Source organism: Ochotona princeps, chromosome 13 (genome assembly GCF_030435755.1).
Source record: "Ochotona princeps isolate mOchPri1 chromosome 13, mOchPri1.hap1, whole genome shotgun sequence".
Classification (NCBI taxonomy): Eukaryota; Metazoa; Chordata; class Mammalia; order Lagomorpha; family Ochotonidae; genus Ochotona; species Ochotona princeps.
In genome coordinates, this window is record NC_080844.1 from 65,440,005 (window position 1) to 65,464,766 (window position 24,762).

The 24,762-nt window shown below is 49.4% G+C and overlaps 1 protein-coding gene across 7 annotated transcripts in view; it reads right to left on the reverse strand.

The window, feature by feature from the left end:
• Positions 1 to 4,463: 4,463 nt before the first annotated feature.
• The window catches only part of C13H10orf90 (chromosome 13 C10orf90 homolog), a 262,080-nt gene continuing 241,781 nt past the window's right edge, over positions 4,464 to 24,762 (reverse strand). For 6 of the 7 annotated variants that reach the window (XM_058671830.1, XM_058671829.1, XM_058671827.1 and 3 more), the window contains 3 exons: positions 7,449 to 7,512; positions 4,661 to 4,760; positions 4,464 to 4,569 (listed from right to left, as the gene is read on the reverse strand). In XM_058671830.1, the coding sequence (XP_058527813.1) occupies positions 4,531 to 4,569; positions 4,661 to 4,760; positions 7,449 to 7,512 (203 nt within the window). In that variant the 3' untranslated portion in view covers positions 4,464 to 4,530. The remainder of the gene's footprint in view (positions 4,570 to 4,660; positions 4,761 to 7,448; positions 7,513 to 24,762) is intronic. The other variant, XM_058671828.1, reaches the window with a different exon arrangement.

The following is a 24,762-nucleotide window of genomic DNA, read 5'->3' on the forward strand; positions in this document are numbered from 1 at the left end:
GTGCACTCCATCATGCAGCCAGTGTGGGAAGAAGACCATGGCGGAGCTTGGGAGGTCTGAATGTGGGCCTAGCAGCTGCCCATCTTCCACAGCCTGCACCCCTGGGGAAGGGGAACTGTTGGATTCTGATGGGCTACTTACCCACTGTCTCCTGAAGAACGAGACACAGAGGGGCTACAACTTGCATGCACATGCAGAGGGCGCTGGGACCCACAGAAGCCTGTAAGCACGCAGCAGGTGAGCAGCATGCAGTCGGTGCTGAGATCTGTCTTCAGAGACCTCTGGAAGGCGCTGGGTGTCAGTCCTTCACTGCCTGGCTCTCCAGCAGGAGGCCGCGGACCCGTCAGCAGCCAGCGCATGTGCTGGGGGTGGGGACAGCAGGGGAATCTTGCTCTACTGCTAATTGCAAATTAGAGTTGAAACCCTGTAATCTGAAAAAAATGCTTCACCAGAAACATACTTCCCCCACCTAAGTCAATTCCACCAACTAGAAATACAGCCACCCACACCCCCAATATAACCCACGCAAGCAGTCTGCCACCCGTGGTAAACAGGCTGAGCCTTGGTTAACGAAATGCCACAGGTTACCGAGCCACCCCACAATGACATCCTAAACCGTGCTGTCTCTAACAGTCACTCCATTTGAGAGAGTGAGACTCAGGGTCACACTCTGGCCAGCTGGTGGTAACTGTGGCCTAACCACCCCTCCAGTTTACTTTAAAACACCCAAACTCTATACGCATGCTCCAGAGCTCTTAGCATGAAGAGTGCGTTGGGGCCACATGTCCCCATGAGGCAGCCCCTCGGTGCCTAGGGAACAACATGAGTCCAGGAGAATGGAGCACTGATGGACAGCAGGCTCGTCGCTCTTCTCCCCGGACATCACCGGGCAGGCAAAGCCAGCAGTGGTGTTTGCTACCATGACAGGCCATGTGTCACTAGCCAAGGTGACACTCGCTGTGTCTTCTGCTGTCAGTGGCAGTGGCCGTACCCTCCAGGCACGGTGGGAGAGCACAACAGGTGAAACTGAGGCCAGTGCTCTGAAAGGTGGCAGAAAGACGCCTCTCCTATGCCACTTGCTCTAAACATGACTTCCAGGACTTGTTTGTTGTCTCTGCTGCAATTCAGAATGTGGGTCTCCTCTTCCTCCGCGGAGGGAGTCTGGTGAGAATAGCGTGACACTCTGTTTGCCAGAGGCAAGCAAAGTCTCTCTCTGCCCCTGCCCACATGCCTTGCAGTCCTCGACAGGTTGAGATCTGAGCACTGGGCAGCGCCTACAGCCAGTCACAGCAGCATCTGGAGTGGACGAACACCGATCAGACCTGTGAGGATGCCCGGGCAGGATTCTCACGCCTTTTCTCCTAACCCAGACAGTGACACCAGACAGTCTCCGGGGATCTCAGGATCAAAACTGTGCCCAAGGCAAAAACTGCCATGGCAAAGACAAGGATTCTAAGGGGTTCGTGCCAACTGCTGCCACAGCATGTGGCTGAAACATGGTTGTGAGGGAAGCTTCCAGATGCCACCCAGTTCCAGGGGGACTGGGAGAGCCTATGCAATGTCCCAGAACTTTCGCCCAGCCCCTGCCCAAGTGTAGTGACGTCTCCTCAGTGCAGTGTCCTCAGTGGAGCAGATGGAGATGGGGGTGGCAGAGTCTCCAAAGCGACTCAGCAGCTCCTGAGCAGGCAGCTCATCCAGGGACAGTCGGCTGCCTGCAGGTTAGGGCTGAGCAGGTGCAGGCAAGGACGGGGTGAGCGACCCCTGCACATAGCCCGTCCCCAGGGTCGGGGAACACCTTCCAACCACTCAGTGGATCAGGTCAGCTGCTCTTAAAGCTCTTGGCACCCACAGCCACAGTGCTGACTTCTCACTCACACTCCTTTCCAGCACCCAGAAGTCACAGGGAACTGCTGGCACAAGGCTTCCTCTGCGGCTCCCACTGCCCCATCCCTGCTCTCGCCCCTCAGCACTGTCCCTCCCTGTCCCCCTCCCTCTACCTGCCCCTTGGCCCCACCCTGTCTGTGGCCAGCCTGCTGCTGCTGGCCTCAGGCACATAGGCATTGGTTTGTTGGTTCTCAGGAGGAAACTGAGGCCACAGTCACAGCCATGATTCTCACATCAAGTGTTGAAATCTCAAGTTGGCTTGTATCTACTCCTTGGCTTTTAAGACTTGGCTTCAGGTTTGCGAGGGGGACACTTTTGAAAGTCAGCTCCAACAGGCGTTCTGTCTTGGAAACATTTGTGGACACAAATCCATTCTGTGGAAAAGGTCGGGGAACAGCCTGGATGGGGCTCAGCCTGAACTCAGAGCTTCCCTGGGAAACCGGCTCCAGATGTTAGTGAGAAGCGAGAAAAGACCTGCCAGGTTCTCCACGCCCAGTAAGGCCATGAACGTGCTCTTCAACGTCCCAGAGGATGCTGGAGGTGTAAATAAAACAGGCTGCTGTCCCTGAGAGGCGGATACATGTTCACAGTAGACACTCAGCTCTGGTAAGCTTGCCATGCTGACCAGGGGTGCAAAGCAGGAGCGAGTAAAACATAAACCAGCCCAGAGGTGTCTAGAAGCAACCCGTCTGCACGGCTGGTCGCTGTGGCCTCGTCAGGGTCTCTTGGAGCAGCTCCCTGCCAAGCTGGGCGACGTGGAAGGAGCACTCAGGGGTCAGGACTTCTGGTCACATCTCTGCCAGGAAGGGGCACGTGTGCACCTGCTCTGTGCCCTCCAGAACCGCTGGATGGAAGAGCTGAAGCTGAAGCCAGGTGCAAGGGCTCAACGGGCAGATCCCGCGAGCATGCTCCGTCCACTCCCGATCTGCCTGCTTGGCCTGCTCTGGTACATCCAGGCCCTCTGATAGCTTCCCTCTGCCTGCTGGCGCCGCTTCCAGCTGCTAGGGGGAGCTGAAGAGATGCTGGCTTCTGGCTCCTGGCTCCTGGCTCCTGGCTCCTGGCTCCTGGCACTCCACCTGCAGCTCTCAGTTGCTCCCTTCTGAGGAGCTACTGCAGCAGAGGTGGATTTTCGACAGGTTCCATGGGCCGCCCTGTCACCATGAAAGCCCCTCTGTCACCTGCCATGGCTAAGAAGGGCCCACTCTGCGTGGCTGGCACTCCTAACCTCACTCATGGTTCATAACCAAGTGCATGAAACTTTCCCACCCACGTGATTTTGCAGCTCTTCTCTGTCCTGGCTGCACTCAGACTGGAGGGCACAGATCTGAGAGCAGCAGCCAAGACCAGCATCCAAGCAGCTGCAGGCTGGGGCCTCTGTCCTGGCCTCTGGGGAGCAGGGGGTGCAGGCTCCGATGCACTCACTGCGCACTGCACACCAGAGGGTGGGGCACTGGGTTGGGGGCCAGGGGGGCACTACACAGCTGGCTGGCATGCAGGGAGGGAAGGAGACGGACAGAGTGGCTGGTATGTTCCAGGGGAGGGATGGAGGTGTCACCAGGGCTCCCCCGATGCTCCAGAGCTTCTATCTCCTTCCTGGATCTGGGGTCCCCAGGATCCTACATCTCATTCTCCACTATTTTCCTTATCTCCCCAGGAGGTAGCATGCTCTATTAGGCATGTGGGTGGGAGTGAGGGGGAGGGAAGACTTCCCTGGAGGCCAGGGGAGGTGTGAGAGGAGAGGGGAGCAGGTGGGTCAATGGTGCGTGCTGCCTTGGCTGTGTCAGGCACCGGCTCTCTATGGTGGCTGCTTGGTTCATAATGAATGCACAACAGAGAAATGTGTGCCATTTGGAATTCTGCATTTATTTCCATGTTTGCAGTAAAACCTAGCGTGCTTTAAACTGCCCCAAGACGCTGTTCTACATGATGACATTGTGTGTGTTTGGAGGACCACATGGCTGAGCTGGAGCCGCCAGGCACCGTTGACTGCCTCACTCGGGGCGAGGCTGGGAGGGTGCGGTGCAGGAGACACTGGTTTTCCTGCCCACCGGTTCAGCCGGTGCTGCCCTCCTTGCCCACCGGTTCAGCCGGTGCTGCCTTCATAGCTTCCTGCCGAGCAGGCTTTTCTGCTAAGTGAAGAAAGGCACTGTGCGTGGCTACATCAGGTGCTGGCTCCATGCTTCTGGCACCCCACCCTCCCCATGGCAGCCTCCAGTGTGGGGCTCTGCACACCAGAAGGTTTAAGGAAACCCACACTTTGGAGCTGGTGAAATAGGCAGGTGTTGGGATTGGTACAGAAACATGATCCTAAAGCCACGAGGACAAGGCAACCCAGGAGTCTCAGCACACCCACGAGCATCTGGCCTTTCTGCTTGGATGGAAATGGCAAGAGGCAAAAGGGAAAACAAAGGAGCTAAAAACTGAACAGGGACATCCGGTGGGCTCCAGGGAGGGCAGGTTGCTGGCTGAGTTTCCAAGGGTCGTCGTGGTTTTGGTCTGGTTTGGCTTAGTTAGGAAGTGCTTTCCTGTATGTACACATATAAAAACCATGAAGTGTTTTCATGCCATGCAGATATGCTATTTAATGGCTTATCTGGTGTTTAGAGCCAAGCCAGGTGTAGGCAGTGGTCAGCAAGGCGGCCCCAATTAGACTGCGTTTCTTTGAAGGAGCTGGTCCAGTAATTGCTAGAGAAGCGGGAAATAAAAGGTCAAGTTCATGTTTGTGTCCACAGCCTTCCCCCACCCCCCACTGCTCCTGCTGGTGCAAAGTTGTTACCTTTTTGAAGACTTCAGCACGGAGTCTGTTACTCTGTAAAACCACTCTTTTCTTTTGTTCTTCTTTCTTCTTTTTAACTTCGGGCAAGTTATTATAGATTCTGAAATAGAGACAGGGAATATTTGGAAATGGGGGAGACTGCCGTGCCTGCTAGGGCTTGGGGACTGCTCCTCCTAGTCTGTTGGTAGGCTCTTCCATTTCAAACACCTGGTTCCACATGGTGGGGACCAGAAACAAAGTGTCCCCTGGCAGTCTCAGTGTCCTCACCCGGGGTGGAGAGTGGGGACGGAGCTGTGGAGGCTAGCTGTTTGTCAGCAGCCAGGCCTGGCCCTGCGCTCAGGAACAGCCCACTCCTGACATGTACAACGAAGCATGCTCAGCTCTCTGTGCACTTGACCCCAAAGCTCCTTTTGCTTTCTTGAGACCTAGGAAAGGAGCAGCAGGCCAGTGGAATTAGCAGTTCTAAAGTGGAACAGATCCCAGGCAGGTGAGTGGATGTTTGTATCCTAGCCCACTGCCTTTCTAACTCAGCTGCTTCCAAACACGCTAGGCCGAGACACTAAGTCCTGTCCTGAGGTCAGACGGCAGCTCCGTGCTGCCAGCAGCGGGAAAGACCCTCTTTCTTCTCCCTGCTTCTATTAGACGCCCTTTGCATTCCCAGGGTGCTGCCAGCACAGTGGAGGCACCGAGGCCTGAGCTGTGGGCTGCTACATACACAGAATGCAGCTCAAACAGCTCTTTCTCATTTTCCCTCATGTCTGAAAGCCAGACCAAATCTGCTAAAGATGTTCCACTGCTAACAAGCACGAGGCATGGCAATGAGGGTGATGACAATATTATCGTGATTATCGCACACACAGCTGGTCCTTACCATCAGCTGTCTCCTGTAATCCTCGCAACAGCTGGAGGAGACACGCAGCAGCCCGTGGCCATGCCTGCGACTTGGAGGAGGTCCCTCAGTCAGCTGGTGCTGGCCTGGGATTTGAACCTGTCAGGGTGGGGTTCCCCCTTTTTATAAAACTGCCACTCAGCTCAGAAGCAGACAGCCTGACTCGCCCCAGGCACAGGCGATGCTTGTGCCTGGTGCACTGCGGGAGCCAGCATGGGTTGCATGAATGTGTGACTACATAACGCACACTCTGTGCTCATGCGTGACCGCAGAAGGGACCAGGACAGGGGACAGCATGGAGTGTCCCGGAAAACTGTTCTGTCCTAAGGTGCCACAGTGGCAGTTCCATCACCTTCCAACTGAATCACTGGGGAGTTTAAGAAAAGAACCCCTGCCCCTCATGTGGCTTCTGATCTGGTGTTTTCTTAAACTGTGGTACAGCCATGCCACCGTGCCACGGCTCTGCTGTTGGAGCCCACATGGCCACTGCCTGTGTCATTCAACAGGGACCAGACAGGGAGCACCCTGGCGCAAGACTCTCAGGGCCACAAACCCCGTGAGGGTGGCTTGTATACAAATGAATGGTGGCAGAAAAAAAGGCCAGGAGGGTGCAGAGCAGTACTCTAGGTGTCCCAGAAGACGAGACCCCCCCCGCACGAGGAAAGGGCATGGAGGAGGGGGTGGGGTACAAGGGAACTTGATTTTTCTCACAAAGTGTGCACATGTAGACTACTGATATTACAAATGACAAAGATAAGAAAGCTCTGGGGTGATGCTGATGGGGAGCGCAGGTCCAAGCCCCCAGGGTGGAGTGCAGACCCTGGCTGCGCTCCGCAAGGGGACTGCAGCACCTCCCAGCTCCTCGGGCTTGGTGCCAGCTTCCTCTTGAGGACACAGTGGAGCCTTCTCCCAGGGCTGCTCAGAGATCTATTATTTTGATTGTTTAGTTTGCACGGCTCTGTAATAGCAGTTTTGGTTTGGGGATTACAGGAGGAAGGGCTGGCAGATTTTTTTCCTCTAAATTGAAGAGGGTGGGGAGTGCTGCTGGCGCAAGGTTTACACAACTTTGCACTTCAGAAACAGGAGCTCTGAAACCCAGTGGCCCTTTCAAAATCCCAGTGAGAAGATGAGGAGGCAGGCCTCCCACGGCAAGCCCATCTTCCGACCCACACCCCTGTCACTTCTGCGCTTACGCGGAGGTGCCCCCCGGTGGCCACTGGGAACAGGGCTGAAGGCAGGATTTCAAGCCCCCAGTGGGAAGATGAGTATTCTTTCTCTTTCGATGACTTCTCTCCCTGCACCATTTCTTTGATTTAATTATTCTAACACCTCCCACACTAGATTATTACAAGCAAATGATGTTTCACTTGCACCACCTTGGTCGACACTGCTGAGCTATTTCAGTGTGGCCGGGAGACCAGGCCTTGGAGAGAGCAGCAGCCAGCTGCCAAACCCCGCCTGCTGGGGACCGAGTGCCAGGAATGCCGCCTTCTGGCCCAGCAGGGCTCGGCTGGCTTCCAGTGTTTGCATCCTGTCCTCCAGGCCCTGCCACCGTCCAGGTCCTTCAGGAGCACAGTGCCCTGCTCCTCTGTAACCTGCCCTCAGAGGGCAGTGACTCATTGTCCACCCCACGCAACCAGGGGCACTTGCCAGGGGCCGCCCTGTCAGAGTCTGGGTTCTCTTAGAGTCCACGCCAACTCCGAGCCCACCCTCTTTCCTGAGATTGTTCTGAGAGTGGCACAAGCATGCAGAGACACCATCGGATGGCTTCACTTGCTTTGGCCTGTTTCTCAGACACGTGGCCAAGAGACCTCGAGCTTCCGAAACGGCAGCCCCATAGGACATCACCCCAACTCACCCTGCTGCCCCAGCCTCCATGCACCCACAGGGACCACGTACCTTTTAGAACGCATATGCATCTCCTTCTCCGAAATGCACCTCTCTTTGGGTTTGAACAAATTATCTTGGGGAAAAAATAAAGAGGCTTCAGTTCAGAATGCACAGAGTGAGGACTGTCCACACACAGGCCAGGACTGGCCTTCAGTCTGGGCCACAATGGACAAAGCCTGCAGGACGCAGCAAGGACTCTCGCAGCATCACGGTCGTCACAACACGTGCACCAAGACAGCTGGTCTTGCCAAGAGATACACAGGGCGGCACAGTCCGAGTCAGCATGTCCCCTGCTTTATGGAGCCCGAGTCTTCACAAACAGCCCCACCCAAGGCCTGGTGTGCAGGAAGGTTGCGGGGTACTGTGGCACAGTGCTGGTGCATGGCACTGTGAAAGAGCCAGGGACTGTGGCACAGGGCTGGTGCATGGCACTGTGGAAGAGCCAGAGACTGTGGCACAGTGCTGGTGCATGGCACTGTGGAAGAGCCAGAGACTGTGGCACAGTGCTGGTGCATGGCACTGTGAAGAGCCAGGGACTGTGGCACAATGCTGGTGCATGGCACTGTGGAAGAGCCAGGGACTGTGGCACAGTGCTGGTAGGTGGCGTTGCACAGTGGCTGTGCTCTCTGCAGCACTGGGCAGAGGCCAGCTTCCACCCTCACTAAGCAAGCCCGCAAGCGGGCCTCCTCACCCAGCAGCTCAGAGCTGGGCAGACTCCCTACAACCTGGGAATGTTTCCACTCATCTGCCCTCATGGAGAGGCATCTGCCTGTCCCATGCGGCCAGGTTTGAGGACACAGCTGTCCTCCAGTAGCCAGAGAGGAATGGTGCCTGGGCCCCCACAAGCACCTAATCTGTAGGTGCTCAAGTCCCATGAAACAACGTCATAAATCATGGTCTCCTGGCTACTTACATCCACCCGATCCTCATGACTCAATGTAAATGTTAAACCAATAGTTGGTACACCGCATTGCTTAGGGAACAGGAAACACTGTCTGCAAGTGTTCAGTACAGATCTGTTTTTCCCCCAAAATCTCTTTGATATACAACTGGTTGCATCCAAAGATGTGGAATCTCTAAATACAGAGGATCAATTGCACAGAGAAGTTTCTGGAATATCCTAAAAGGTGTGGCAGAGTTGAAGAAATTTCTCCTGTGGGGAACACAACACAGCTACTGCTTTATGATATCCGAAGTAACAGTGATGGATCTTTCATTTTGTTTGGTTTTTCAGACATAAAAGACAAAAGCATGGTACCATTACTGAACTTCAAAAGATAAGATCAAGGAGAAATGGGAGAGAGGAATCAGAATATGAGTAGTCTCAAAATGGCATTAAAAGCTAAGTTTACTTTGGCTCCAAAATATGTGAAATCCAGAGCGTGTTTAGCAAAGTGGTTAAGCGGCTGCTTGGACCCCCATCCCACACCACAGAGCCGGGTCCCAGTCCCAGCCCCTCTGCTTCCGGCTGAGCTCCCTGCTCATGTACATGATGGCTCAAGTACTTTGGATCTAGCCAACCATGTGGAAGACCCACGTGGAATGAACTCCAGGCTCCTGGCTTCAGCTTGGTCCAGCCCTGACTGAAACAGGCAGTTAAGAAATGGACCAGTAGATGCAAGATCTTTCTATGTTTTCTGGCATTTCAATTTAAAAATTGAAATTTTGAGTGTGATTGCTCAATGGCTAAATTCTCACCTTGCAATTGCCAGAATCCCCTATGGGTGCCAGTTCTAATCCTGGCAGCTCCACTTCCCATCCAGCTCTCTGCTTGTAGCCTGGGAAAGCAGCAGAGGACGACCCAAGCCCTTGGGATCCTGCACCTGTGTGGGAGACCTAGGAGAGGCTCCTGGCTCCTGGCTTCGGCCTAGACCAGCTCTGACTAGTGTGGTCTCTGGAGAGTGAGCCAGCAGACAGAAAATCTCTCTTTCTCTCTCTCCCTCCCTATGTAACATTGACTTTGAAATGCATAAATATTTCTAAATAAATAAATATTGAAATCAATGTGTGTAGGCTTTCTGCCATGCTTTCCCAAGGCCTCTTGGAGGACTCCCTAAATAGTCACTGAAGGGAAGATGTGGAAGGGTTCAGAGCCAAGAGTACGGCGGGGAGACGACACTGTTATGAAAACCGTGCAGGGTCACAGCACCCCTGCAGTGCCCAGCCCTGGTCTCTGCTCCAGACAGGCCAGACCAGAGCTGGGTTATACAGAGCAGTCTGAGGGCAGCGTCCAGGAAGCTGCACAACAGCCTCATGGGAGTCAGGGACTGGGCCAGCATGGGACTGCCTGAGGCCTCTGCTCAGACACAGCCTCTCCCCAAGAGTCAAGTCAGCAGTAACCTGCATGAGCTCCTGAGGACACCCCAGCAGACAGGTGGTGGTTACCTGTGGCCACCAAGACGTGACAAGATGTATTCACTTGTTCTACCCTACAAAACTCATTATGGCTCCATTTGTACCTTCAGAGCCCTGGTACCCAAACCCAGTGAGGTGTGTCCCTGCCACTTCCCACTAAGCTTCCGGACCTCTTCTGCCTTCATATGCCGCCACGGGTGCTCAGAGTCACGTCCTGGCAGTGCAGGTACAACAGGAGCCATCCAGTGGGCACCGACTCTACCCCGCTACTCCAGAGCCTGTGCTTGTTGGCTGCTGCCAACTCAGAGTTGATGAGAGCCCTAAGTTCACTGACCCACAGCGGGCCCTTCTTGCCTGAGAGATAGAGGGGAGGCATCCAGGGGAGTGTCTGCCCTGAGCGGGGAGGCGGCCAGGCCTAGGGAGGGGGTGCACTGCACACCTGGTGGCAGTGTGGAGAGAACACAGCTGAGGGCCAACAGGCCAGCCATGCCAGTGCTGGTGGGGACTTCACAGGCACGCTTCTGTCTCCCACCTGCATGCCTTAAGGCATGGGCAAAGGGACCTCTCACAAGGGGGTGCAAATCTGCCTGTGATCTGAAACTTGAAGGATGTTCCTTTTGCCAATTTCATATTCAGGAAACAGTTGGCTACCCTGTTCCAGGACTGATGGCTTTCAATACTTAAACCCCATTATGGGTATGTTATTTCTTTCAGCTCACAAGGGTGCAGCTCTCATCTCCATGATGTAGGCAAAACTGAGGAACTCTACCTTGGGCTAAGGAGCCCTCGAGAAACTGAGCAATGCACATTACATCGCACAAAGGCCAGTCAAATGCTCCTAGGCTGTTTGTCTAGAGAGAGCTCTAGTGATAAGAACTTCTGGTGTTAGAGGCCTGAGTTTTGGTGCAGTGGATTAAGCTGCCTGCAGTGCTAACATCCTGTGTGAGCAATGCTTCAAGTCCTGACCGGCTGCTCACTTCTGATCCAGCTCCCCGGCTAACATGTCTAGCAAGGCAGCAGAGCACAGTTAGAGTACTCAGGTCCCTGCACCTGTGAGAGAGACATGGACGGAACTCCAGGCTGCTGCTTTGACTTGACCCAGATCTGGAAATGGTGGCCATTTGGGAGAGTGAAAAAGTGCATGAAAGGTTTTCTGCATTCCCCTCCTCTGTATCTTTCAAGTAAATAAATTTTTAATGTTAGTACTGTAAAAGCGTGTATAAGATCAGTACAATAGCAGCAAAAAATTACATATCTTGAAATAAATTTAGCCAAGGATGTGAAATATATCTACAGTAAAAATTTTAAAAATGTTCAAGAAATAAAAGAACACATTAAAATAAGAATTTTCATGGACTAGAATTAACATAATAAATGTGCATGTTATAACAATTAACAGATTTAATGCAATTCCAATCAAAATGCAGACATTCTTCTCAAATCTAGAAAAAACAATCCTAAAAATCATATGGAAATACAAGAGACCCTGAAGAGCTAAAGCACAAAACTGGAGGTGTCATAAGGCAGCTGACATCAAAGCAGGTTGATACCAGCACAAAAACCAACACATGGGCCAATGGAACAGAACAGAAATCCCAGAAATTAATCCATGCAGCTACAACCAACTAATCTTTGACAAACAAGGTAAAAATGCTCGCTGGACAGAGGATAGTCTCTTTAACAAATGATGTTGGGAAAACTGGATCTCCGCATTTACAAGAATGAAATAAGTCCTCGTGCCTTACACCTTACACAGAAAATAAACTCACAGTGGATCAAGGATCTAAATCTACGACACGATGCAATCAAATTAATAGAGGACAACATCAGGGATTCCCTGCAAGAAATTGTCATAGGGAAAGACTTCTTGGAAAAGACCTCAGAGGCAAAAATAAATAAATAAATAAGTTTATTTATTTATTAATAAAAAACTAAGAAGCTTCTGTACTGCAAATGAAATACTCAACAAACTCAAAAGGCAGCCAAGGGAATGGGAGAAATATTTGCAAACTATGCAGTGGATAAAAGGTTAACATCCAGGGTCTATAAGAGGTCAAGAAACTAAACAACAAGACAAACAATCCACTTGAGAAACGGGCAAGGGATATGAACTGGCAGTCTTTAAAGGATGAAATGCAGATGGCCAGCGGACCCGTGAAAAGGCGCCCAGGAGCACTGGTCCTCAGCAAGAAAGAAGGGGAGCCGGATATGCTTATTTTCTTAGAATTGCACATATTTTCATGTACACATGAAATCTGTTCAATTTGGATTAACAAAAAAATTGAAAACAAAAGATTCTCCTTTTCCCAACCTCACTCCTAGCCTTGTGGACTTGTCCCTGAATCAGAGCTGCACATGGGCCCAGAAGGCGAGTGGAGGTGCCCAGCTGCTAGCATCACATGGAAACAACGTCACGTGCCAGTTCCCCAGACGCACAACAACCACCCTGACCTCACAGCTTGGAAATGCAACAAGGCTCTCAGACCCCTGTGGTGAAGGCACACAGAAAGAATGAATGAACGAACGAACAAACAAACCAGAAATACCCATTTCTTGGTGAATTCTCAGTTTGAGAAAAAGTCAGGAAGGGTATTGAGGTTCTGGCTGTGTGAGAACTCAGCTCCTGCTCCCAGGTCACTACCTCAGGCTACCATGACAGGTATTAGGAATGACTGGGTCTGCCCCTTTGGGGAGAGGTGGTGACAACGAGGGCCAGCTATCAACACCAGCAGCCATGGTCTCCTGCAGATCTTCATGGAAACAGCAATGGAAGAAGGACCTGGGGACCACAGGAATGAGAGACAACCCCAGCCCCACAGCAAGCACGTCTATGTAAAACATTCCTGGTGATGAGCAGAGTCCCAGTGTGCTCCCTGGGCCCTCCTACTCCATCTCCTGGACCCAAGGGCGCTATGATCAGTCCACTTGATCACCCATTCCTAGGGTCCTCTCCCATGTGATACTAGGCCTGAGCTCCTGCAGGGTAGAGAATGCCCAGCTCCATGGGACATATACAGTCTGCAGAGTTACTTGATCTGGCCCTGCCAAGGCAACTGTAGGTGAGACGTAACATTTAATAAACTCACAGCAGGCTCATTTTTAAGCTGATAACTTAGTGTGGCCCACAAATGGGGTTGCATGTATCCAAAAGGCCCCTGGCAGAAGAAAGCTTCCCTAGTCCTTCACCTGGGGGACAAGTGATGCCTTTTCTCTTTTCCTATGGCCAAAGGTACCCAAATGCTTCAATGTCTACTTACTGCCTGGTTGCTCACTCATCCAGTGCCACCAAGCACAAAGGCATCAGGAATTCCCATGAGCTCCCCACGAGAGCCATGATGACAGCTGACGAGGCTGCCTGGCCTTACCTCTTCACGCAGGACCCAGCTCCTGCAATGTCCACCTGCACCCATTCTGCTCACTCTGCTGCAGGCAGGACTGGTTCCCCACTAGAGACCAAAGCTCCCCAGGTGAAGCACTCTGAAGGGCTCGTGCCACCTGTTCCGTGTGCCTTTCCTCCAGGGAACTCCACAGTGTCTTCTGCTATGAGTTCACTGTTGCCACTGCAGGCAGGCAGCGTGAAGCAGCCCAGCCTCTAGGATTTCATGACCCCAGTTCTCAATGACCTCACCAAATAGGGCAGGAAATTCGGTTTCCTGCTGCTTGCTTAGAAATAACGAGCATTTGTAAATTGCACATTACGCTTTTATGGCATCCACATGGTGAGTCCCTTGGCTGGCCTGGTCCTGTCTGACATGAGAAAGCTGTCTTGTGGCCCAGAGTGAAGAACTGAAATCAGCACAGACCCCTGTTCCCTGGGCGTGCTCTGGGCAAACTTGTGGGGCTGTCTGAGGCCTGGTTCTTTTCTGTCCAGCAGGAAAAGAGACTCTGCTTTCAAGTCCTTGGAGGAACTCATGGGCATGGCCCCAGGAAAGGGCTCTACATGGTGTGAGGTGGCTACAGGCACCACCGTTCTCTAAGCTCTGCTCTCCCAAGCCAGGTCCTGGTTCACGCTTCTTTGCAGATGAGGAAAAGGAGGTCTCCTGGTCAAGCCTCTTCCCTCTCAGGTCTCAACACGAATAATAAGAGACCTGGGGGGTGAAGGCGGACAGAATCGGCGGGGTCTTGTACTCTGCTGAACACGGAAGGCTGTGGTTCTCAAACTGAGGCTTGTACTTCCATTCGCTCAGCTATCAACACCAACATGGTTCCCTCTTTCCTTCCACTCCCTGAACCTGCAGCATCAGTGAGTCACCTGGGGACTTCCTACAAATGTAAAGCCTTCATCTCCGTCCCAAACTACCTGAATCAGGAATTCTGGGCCAAGTCAATGATCTGAGTCATCACAAGCCTTCCAGAAGATTCTGATCTCCCGCTCCTCCATGTGATGACCACTGCTAACCTTCACAGAGGCAGCTAGCAGGGTGAGAAGGCAGGCAAGTCTCCACATGGTTCCAAGGCTTGGAGGAAGGCTGTTGTAGACAGAGTTTGCATTTCAGATCAGCCATAAAATCACAGCCTTCAATACTTCATATGCAACATTGGGGATGATTACAAAAAGAAATCACTGACACAAACTGCAAATTTGAATGGGCATCCTAATCTGCCAGTATTTCTTTGATGGTCTAGAGAACTCCCATCCCCAGAGTCACAGACAGAGGCACCTGCAATTGCAGGCAATGCAGTGGAAGGTGAGATTGCGCCCTTAGTGGCTTGGTGCACTGGAGGTTTATAACTTCTTTACCCACACCCTGGTTCGCTGACATGGACAGGTCCTTCCGTGATCCTGTGGCCATTTCACATTGTAACATCTGTGAGGCACTTTTCAAAGCGAATAAGACTGGCTCCTCTTGTTCTGGAGGCTGTTTGGCTGGGCACCAACACAGTGGCATCATTAGACATCTGGAGAGCTTCAATGGAGCAAGCTCTAGGCACAGCCTGGCTCGGCAGGCTCCCAGTGAAACAAAGCCAGCCATACCCTGGGGATACCTGTGAACACTTCCTGGCATTGCAAGATCAAAGAGACACAGGTAACGGGAGTAAGGCCAATTTCCCAGCCACAGGTTCTGCTGACTAACTCCAACTACATTTGGAGTTTCTTCAGCAAGGCACAGTTGATGCGTCAGCAAACTTCTTAGGGCAATGTTTCCAAAATGGACTCTGAAGACGTAGACAGTAGCACCCCAATGTCAAAAGAAAAGAGAAAACACATTGAGGAAGGTTTCTTTGCTTCAGAACTTACCAGTGAGCTTAGCATGTATTGAACACTCTAACACTCTAAGACACTATGATACACTGAGCATGGAGGTGTCTCCACAGGCAAGGTGAAGGGCTGGTCTTCCTCTGAAATGGGCTCTGCATAGTGCTTGCCTGGGGTACTGGATGGTAGGACATCAGTAGTTACAATAAGATTGCAGTGTTCAAAGTGTTTGTACAGGATTTGGAATGTTTACCTAAAAAGAAAATCTAGCTCACAGCTTCCTGTTTTCTTAAATGTGTGCGCGTGACATTATCAGCACAGCAACCGAGGTGCCTGGCCTGGGGGGCATCTGCTACTCCAGACTCCGGAGCTGTGACTCCTCTGCACTTGCTGGCACTATGGGCATACTACGAGTGCTGTGCATCACACTCCTGTGTCATCATACCACGAGTGCCCCCAAAAGCCAGAACTAGTGCCAAGAGGAACCTTTTGGCAGTGATTTCACCAGTGGTAGAATGAAGAGATCAGACAGACCCCAGCCACCCTTGCTCTCACTGCTCATACTGCCTGGAAGTGGCCACAGAAGACACATGCCATCTTCTCTAGCAGCAACTTCAGCTCCGAGATGCAGAGACTACACTCATGCCCCTTCATCTACACAGTCACCTTAACTCACCCATGACATGATGCTCACCCCACCTCCAGAGTCTACCAAAGTCGCAGGCATCAGTACCAGGCCATGGGAAGCGTGACAAACCAAGGAAGCACTAAACCACCAAAGGAACACAATTGGTGTCCAGCAACTGAGGACCAAAGCAGAGACCTGTGAATGGCCTGAAAAATTCAGAAAGCTCAATGAGCCATAAGGAAACACACAGGAGGTACTGCAGGTAAACCAAACAATGTATTAAACGAAATGAGAAGGTCAACAGAAAACCACATCATTGAAAGACTCAAACTGAAAATATTGGGGCTGAAAAATAAAATGAGTGAAATGAAAAATGCAGTAGTGTTCACAGCTATATTCAACAGACAGATCTGTTTACCTGAAGACCGATTTAAAATTACTCACAGAAGAAATGAAAGACAGCAAAATCCTAACAGATCTATGACGCAGCATCAAGAGCTAATGTCTTCAATAAAGGATTTCAATGAGCAGAAGACAAAGGGAAAATATATTTTGTGGAAAAATGACTGGAAACCTCCCAAATTTGGGGAAATTCATAAACATTCACGTATAGGAAACACAAAGGCTGTCATTACATTCAACTCAAAGATGGTACCAAGTCACGTAATGATTAAGTTGCCAACAATTTGGCCTGGTGTTCTGCTGCAGAAGCCACAGCCCCTGCTGAGAGGCTGGCATCCATATGGGGAAAAGTTTACGTCCTGCTGGTTCCATTTTCCACCAAGTTCCCTGCTAATGGCCTCAGGAATGCAGCAGCAGATGGCTGGAATGACTGGGGCCCTGCACCCACCTGGGAGATCTGGATGAAGTTTCTGGTTCCTGGCTCAGGCCTTGCCTAGCCCTGGTCATTGTCACCACTTCAGGAGTGAATCAGCAGATGCAAGATCTCTCTCTTCTCCTCCTCCCTCTCTTTTCTCCCTTCTCTATAACTCTTTCAAATAAATAACTAAATGAATATTTTAAAATTGCCAAGCATCAAAGACAAGGAAAGAAGATTTATCTGTAGCCAAAAACCCTGCTGTGGCTATCAGTGGGGTTTCTCAGCAGAAACCCAGTAGGAAAGGAGACAGGGGGTGGATTTAGTCAAAGTGCTGATATAAAGAATGGCCAGCCAAAAGCACTTTGGAAAGCAGAGCTGTTTCTTTAGGCATGAAAGAAGGAGAACAACTTTCCCAGGAAAATGAAAGCTGAGGCAGCTCCTCACCATTTGACCTACTTTACATGAAATGCTCAAAGGCAGTTCTTCCAGCTCCAACGAGAAGGGTGCTGATTAGCAACATGAAATACATGAGAACATAAAACCACCAGAACGAGGAAGCACACAGTCAAGCACGGACACTCCAATCTTGTAATGGGAGTAAGTAAATCACTTATGTTTTTAGTGGAGATGTTAAAAAAACAAAACCATTAAAATAGCCAAAGCCATAAAAATTTATTAAGATGTATGAAATAGAAATGCATAAATTGTGACATCAAAAACATAAAGGGGAAGTAGAAAGTGCAAGGACCGAGCGTTTCTGTATGCAGAACTAAGGTGTTTCAGTTTGAAGTAGCCTAATATGACTTACATATGCCTAGCGGGAACCACAAGCCAAAACCCTGCAGTAGACACACACACACAGCAACCCTGGGCTCAGAGCACACCGTTACAGTTAACGCTCAGATCACAAAGGAACACAGCAAAGAGACACGGAGGAACAGAGAGCTGCCACACAACCAGAACACAATGGACAAAGGGGCCGACGGCTCCTTCGTGTTCACCGACTGCTCTGCAGGCACGTGGAGAAAGACAAAGACTGGCTGAAAAGACTTTCTAGATATGGCCCAACTATGTGCTTCTGTCAAGAAACTAGATTCAAGTTCAAGGACATACACGGATCGAAACAATAGTTTTCATAAAGAAACACCTAAAAAGAGCAGCGGTATCTACTTGGGTATCAGCTACAGTGAACTGCAAGTGAAAAACTGCAAAGAATAAAAAGGTCATATAAAAAAGATAAAGGAGTGAAAAGGATATGCCAATCATAGCTGTACCCAGTATCACAGCATCAAAAACTTTACAGCAAATACTGTGGAAGGAGAATTAGATGATAAAATAATTACTAATAGAGGGCCTTAGAATACCACGTTCTTTTTTTAATTTGTTTTAAAGATTGATCACTTCTTGGCCTTTTGACTGAGATCAAATGGAAAGATTGATTTAATTTTATTGAAAAGGCAGTATTTAGAGAGAAAAGGAGATGTAGAGAGATCTTCTATCCACTGGTTCACTCCCCAGGTGACTGCTACAGCCAGAGCTGAGCCGATCCGAAGCCAGGAGCCAGGAATTTCTTCTAGGTCTCCCACGTGGGTGCAGGGTCCCAAGGCTCTGGGCCGTCCTCGGCTGCCTTCCCGGGCCACAGGCAGGGAGCTGGGTGTCCACATAGCTCTCGCTGTTCCAACCACTTGGATCAAAGGTTTCTCTTGTGTCTCCTTCTCTCTGCAAATCTGCCTCTCAGATAAAACAAATACATCTTTAAGAAAAAAGAATTCTCAGTCTTTTCAAATGTACACAGAACATTCTCCAGGAAAGATCACGTAATAAGCCACTGAACAACTCCTAACAAACATGTAAGACTTAAACCTTACTGTGTAGGAATTGCAACCACAATTATCTGAAACAAGGAATCAAGAGCAGAAGGAATTTTGGCTAATTCAAAAACATGTGGAAATTCAGCAGTACATTCTTAAATAACCAATGAGTCTAATAAGAAATCAAAACAAACATTGGAAAATATCTCAAGACAAATGGAAATAAAAACATTATATATCATAATTTATGGGATGCAGCAAAAGCAGTTCTGAGAGGATAGGTTTTAGTAAAACTACCCACATTACACAAGAGCAAAGACCTGGGCGTGGCACAGTGCTACATCTGCACTGTTGGGATCCCATGTCAGAGTGCCACTGGGAGTCCTTGATACATCACTTCTGATCCAGCTGCCTGCTAATGTACCTAGTCAGTGAAGGATGGCCCAGGCATTTGGTCCCTGCCCCCACGGGAAGGGAAGACTCAGAGTTTTGGGCTTCTGACATAAGCATCCCAGTTATCTCTGTCACTCTGCCTTTTGAAACAACCATAAATAAATAAATAAATAAATAAATGGAGAAAATGAAAGCTAATGTAGAAGGGAGGAAATGAAGAACGGAGCAGAAATTCATGAAATAGAGATTCAAAAACGATATGAAGAAAGTGATATTACAACTAACACCATAGAAAAACCACCGTGAGATATTACTACCAACAATTATGTACATACAATTGAATAAAGAAAAAGAAATTGATAATTTCTAGAAACATGAAACCTAATAATGTCGAAAGATAAAAAATAGAAAATCTGAACAAATCAATATAAAGAATGTTTAATCAGAAATGAAAAAAAAAATCAGAGAAGCCCATGACCTACTCGCCTCACAGCTGAATTCTAACATTCAGGTAAGAACTGATAATCCTTCTAAACTCTTTCAAGAAATTGAAGAGCAGGAAAAAGTTCAAACCCATCATATGAGAGCAGCGTTATCCTGATGTTAAAGCCACACATACCACAAGAAAAGCAAATCACCAGTTAATATCCCAAACAAATGCAAATGCAAAAATTCTCAAAAAAAAATCTTGGCAAACCCAACTCAGCAACACATCAAAGGGTTCAGTCACTGTGATCAAGTGCAATTTGTCCCTGGGATGCAAGAAGAGTTCACCATATGCCACTCAATACATTGAGAAATAGCAAAATGAATGACCCGAACTCTAACGGACAAAACTCAACATCCTATTTTGGTAGAAACACTCGATAGGTTAAGCATGAAGGAATGCCCTCAGGGGTAACAGGTCATATGTGACAAGCCAACAGCTACCATCACACTCAACAGTGGAAGGCTGAAAGCTTTAACTCTAGCAGCAGCGGCAAGACAAGGGTGCCGAACCTCACCAGTTCTAAAGACACAGTGTTGGAAGGTCTACTCAGAGTGCTTAGAAAGCAAGACTAAATTCTCTCTCACTGACCATGTCAGGATCTTCCACATAAAAATCCCTGCATTCCCCCCACACGCAAAAAACCTGCTCAAAATATAAAGTCAGTAATCTACAAGATACAACAAATATGCAAAATAAGTAAGTCTATACAAAAAACTATCTGAAAAAGAAGCCAGGAAGCCAATCCCATCTACAATGGAATATGGAAAGGAAATTATTAGGAATAAATTAATCCAAAGAAGTGAAAAAAATCTATGTGATGAAATGTTGGTGAAGAATCCCAAGGGACACGAATGAGAAATAGTTCACAATTATTTATTTGAAGAATTCATATTGTCTAAATGCTCATATTACTCAAAATGACCTAAGATTTTATGCCACCCTTACAAAAATTTCAACAATGTCTTTCACAGAAAAAAAGTCCTAGAATTAATATGATCCCATGGAAGCCAAAGTGATGTCCAACAACAAGAACAAACTGGAGGTATCAATTGATTTCAAAATCTACCACAAAGCTACACTAGTCCTAACAGCATGACACTCGCATGAAAACAGACATCCAATGGAACAGAGAACCTAGACAGAAATCTTCACAGTGACCTTCAACAACCTTAACACATACGGCGGATGAAGAAAGGACAGGGTCTTTGATAAACGGTGCTGGGAAAACTAGAAATTCACAAGCACAAAGCTGAACTTGACTAAATCAGCTCACAGTGGATCAGAGACTTACATTTAATACACGAGCCACCAGAAGAAAGTATAAGGGAAAAGCTTCATGATATTGGTCGGGCAATATGATTTTTAGCATACAAACCCAAAAGCACAAATAACCAAAGCAGAAAACAGGCAGACATGGGCAGAGAATTGCATCAACAAAGGAGACGACAGGGATAGCAGCAGAAAACACTTGTACATCACAGACCTGGTAAAGTGTGAATATCCAAAACATATAATTAAAGCAATGGCAAGAAAGCAAGCTGATTAAAACTTAGTGAAAAACCTGAATTCACATTTTTCAAAGAAGATATACATAGATGGTAAGGCAAGGAAAAAATACTCAGCAACACTAAACATCAGGGAAATTCAAATTAAATCAGTATATCGCCTAACACTTGCTCAGATGCCATTATAAAACAAAAGCCCCTAAGTATTGACAAGAAGGGACCCCACATATACTGTTGGTGGAAATGGAAATGAAAACAGCCACTGTGGAAAGCAGTATGGACACACCTCAAAACATTAACAGTACAATCACTGTTCGATTCAACAGTTTCACTTCTGGTATATGCCCAAAGAAAATTAAATGAGTATGTCAGAGAGAGAGCTTCGTTCTTGTGTTCACCAAAGTGTGATCACAACAGTCAGAGTCAAGCATCAGCCCAGCTCCCCAGCCATGAACGGCCCTTAAAGGGTTACAGAAGCAGTGGGTTGCTATCCAGTCTTTGAAAAGGAAGATCAGCTTGATGGCTGACCCGGAATCAGTGCATTCCACTGAAACCAGCAAGGCACAGCAAGGCGAATGCTGCCCCCTTCTCTCATTTATGGGCACCTCAAAACACTGAGCTCGGAGAAGCCCAGAGGGTGAAAGCAATGGGCAGATGCGGCTCAATGGGCGGGGTGTCTCAGGGACCTACTGCACAGTGAGATTACAGTCCTTCATAAAGTTCTGTTCACTTGGAACTGCTGAGAGAGTAAACCTAAGGTGTTCCCACCACAAAAAAAATAAGTGATGGAAAGCTGAACTAAGTCTTAGCTTAATGATTTCACAATGTAAAATACAGACGTGCTTTTAAATGTTCATGAATAAACACAATTGAAAGACTTTATTTTGGTATTCCCAAATTTGAAAACTGCTCACGGCTTTATTTTTTTAATACACATTTTCAGAACTTTTGAAGACTCTCAGATGAATGGGAAGATTCATATTGTGAGAAGGCTGTGCATGGATCTCAAACACGCTCCACCCCAAGTCCACTTGCCTTTGAATTTCATTTCCTATGAACTTTCACATGTCCTCATGTCTGAAAACACCGATGCTGCGCTTCACAGAAACGTTAATACATCACCTTTGTTCATTAAGCCTTGGTAAACCGGAAACAGCATGTGCTTGACTGGCAGGTTTAAACGGCCTCTTTAGAGGGGCTTTAATGCGGCCTCAAGTCACACACTTTCCGTCAAGCAGACACAGACTGGGCGAGTCTGAGAGCAGCTTTAGGTCTGGGTGAAGGCACTGCTCCAGTTCCAAGCTTTTCAGTGTGTCGGGAGAGCCACACATAGGATGAGTTACTGATGCTTAATAAGCGTCATGCTGGTTGCACGCAGATTTATATCTTTAGTGTCACAGCAAAGTTTATTATTTAACTGCCCTCTGGAACACGAAGGGAAGTGATTTGGAAAATAAAATCAAGGAAACTGGGATGCGTAATCCCTCACAAAGTCATTTTCCTTACCACTCTACAACTCAGGGTTTTTACATTGTGTTATTACTTTTATAATTTGAGAAGCAGAGACAGACAAAGACAGATTCCCCATATCCAGGTTCACTCTCCCCACCACCCCCAAAATGACTTCAGCCGCTGGAGCTGGGCACTCGACCCAGGGCTCCCACGTGGGGGACCCAGTCACTGGGCCATCACCATTGCTTCGTGGAGACTGTGAGAGCGGGAACTGTGCCCACGGAGGAGGTGGGCATCTTACCCAGACTCTTCGTGCTGGGACAAATCCCACCCCGCTTGGGTTGTTTTAGTTGGAAGCAACATTGTGCTTGGAGTCTACTTCTAATCAATAGGTATGAATGGCCTTTTCTTCCTTTCATTTTAATTTTTAATGAGTTCGGTGTGATTTGAAGATAAGGTTCTAAGAACACAATGACATTGCCCTGCACTCTCCCTCCTCCCCGGGACATCTCACAGTGTCTGCGAAGAGCACTGGTAATAACGTGTGTGCTTGCCTTCCTACTGAGGAAATGGCCTTTTAATAACTCATGCTTCCTGTGTTCTTTGGGGGCTGATAAAGCAAAAAATGTATTTTTAATCTGATAAGCACATTAAAAAATCCCTTGTGATAAAGATTGGGAGAACTAAACACAAACATTAACCCGAACATTCCATGGGAAAACGTTCCTGACCTGAGTGAGGACGGCGTGGCCTGCTGTGCGGGGAGCAGCGCCTTCTGATTCCTGTGGCCACTTCTGCGTCCACCTCCTAGCTGCTGGGTCACACCTCCAGGCAGCTGCTCTGGCAGTGCTGCTGATGGTCACACTTGCTGCAGCCCAAAAGTCATCAGCAAAGACAGATCTGCTGGGGAAGGAATTCTGCAGAACTTTCTAGAGAATTCTACTCTTTTCTGTCTATGATTGGAATGGTTCTGATTTGGCTCATCTGGGAGTGTGGATAATGCCATTCAGATGAACTCAGAGTCTAATTTGTGGTGTGTCCTGGGCCTGCAAGCCCTTCCACCTCGGAGTGGGGGAGTGTGTGTTGTCCCCACATACTAGGTGATTGTTCTGATGTGAGGAAGGGAAGAAGGTGGGCCACCTAGAGCCAGGAATGAACACAACAGTCACGGATGTCCAAATGGGGGAGAGAGGAGGGTGAGGGAATAGGGGAGAGGGTGAGGGGGAGAAACAATGGATGCAGGAGTTAGGATTGGGGAGCTTTGTGGAAGGAAGAGATGTTCCCCAGGGGTTTTCGGTGCATTCAGAGGTTAGGGGAACAACCTGGCCTGGGAACACCATGGCAGGGAGGAAGCATGCTAGCACAGAGCTAGGCTACACGGAACGTGTCTGACACCCTGTACTGAGCCTCCTGAGTCACTGCGTGTTGGGCACAGGTAAAAGCCGTTAGCGAAGCACTCAGCCAAGAGTGAAAACCACTGCAGAGGCCAGGCCAAGGGTCTCAGGGAGCCAGGGAGAGTTTCATGGAAGAAGCTGAACTTGAACCCAGGCCTTAGAGGCTGAGGCGGACTTCACATAGCAGAGGAGGGCTAGACAGGCCTGTGTGGCAGGGCCAGGTACCCTTGTTGGAGAAGGGTGGCAGTCAGACTCACTGGCAGGCTGGGTGTCGACTGTGGTCTCTCGAGGTCACCTTTGCACCCTTGTGTCCTCCACCTGCCACATCCCCATGCAGAAGCTGAGCATGCCCTGCAACCTCTCACTACTGCATGTTCACCTGCACCCCAGCCTGTGCCCTGTGCACCTCACCCTGCTGCCCTTGCAGGTCTTCTCCCCTGGGGACCTGGAGACCCTGATGCTGCTCCCTGGCCCTTCAGCAGTTCCCAACCCCGCATACACAGGTGCATGTAGACACAGCCTACATAACATGATGACGGTGCTGGTCCATGTAGAGCACTCCCTGCCAAGTCCAGGGTCTCAGAGCACTGTGCCCTGGACCCCGCAGGCCTGTTCCCGAGCCCAGACCGCGGGCAGCTACTAGAGCCCGGAAAGCAAATCTGAGCTTCCCCTCTGTAACAGACGCCTGGACACTGCAGCCAGGGCACATTCACGCATGTGACGTATGAACTAATTTAGCATGTGAGAAAAACAGCTGCACTTTGCTTCTCTTACTGCGCCAGCAGACAGCTGAAGACAAGCCGTGTACCACAGGCTGGCTTAGGGGTCTCAGACATGGTCTCTCACGCGCCTGGGTGCATGTGTCACTCTGGTTGCAGAGGTTGTCTGGTTTAACTGGCTCAAGAGAAACAGCAAAGTCAAGTTCACATCAACACAGACACATCACAGTGACCATCAGCAAAGCTGTGGGGGCCCTGCAGGCCAAGGCCCACCCGGAGCCTTCCAGTTGCTATGACTGTCCAGGAACGTGCTGGTCAGGGTCCTCGGCCACTTGTACCCACTCACTGGGTCTGGTAAGATTTCCTGACACATGACTTTGTGATTTCTCATTTAAAGGAATGTGAAACTCATAAGGATGTCAGTTTGGGGCAAAACCTTCACAGCCTCCACTGATGTGGGGAGCAGCAATGTGTCCACTCCCACGTGAGACCTGTGGGAGCTCCCACACCTGGGAAGGCAGAGTTGAGTTCAGCCTGTCCAGGAAGAAGGCAGGGGGAC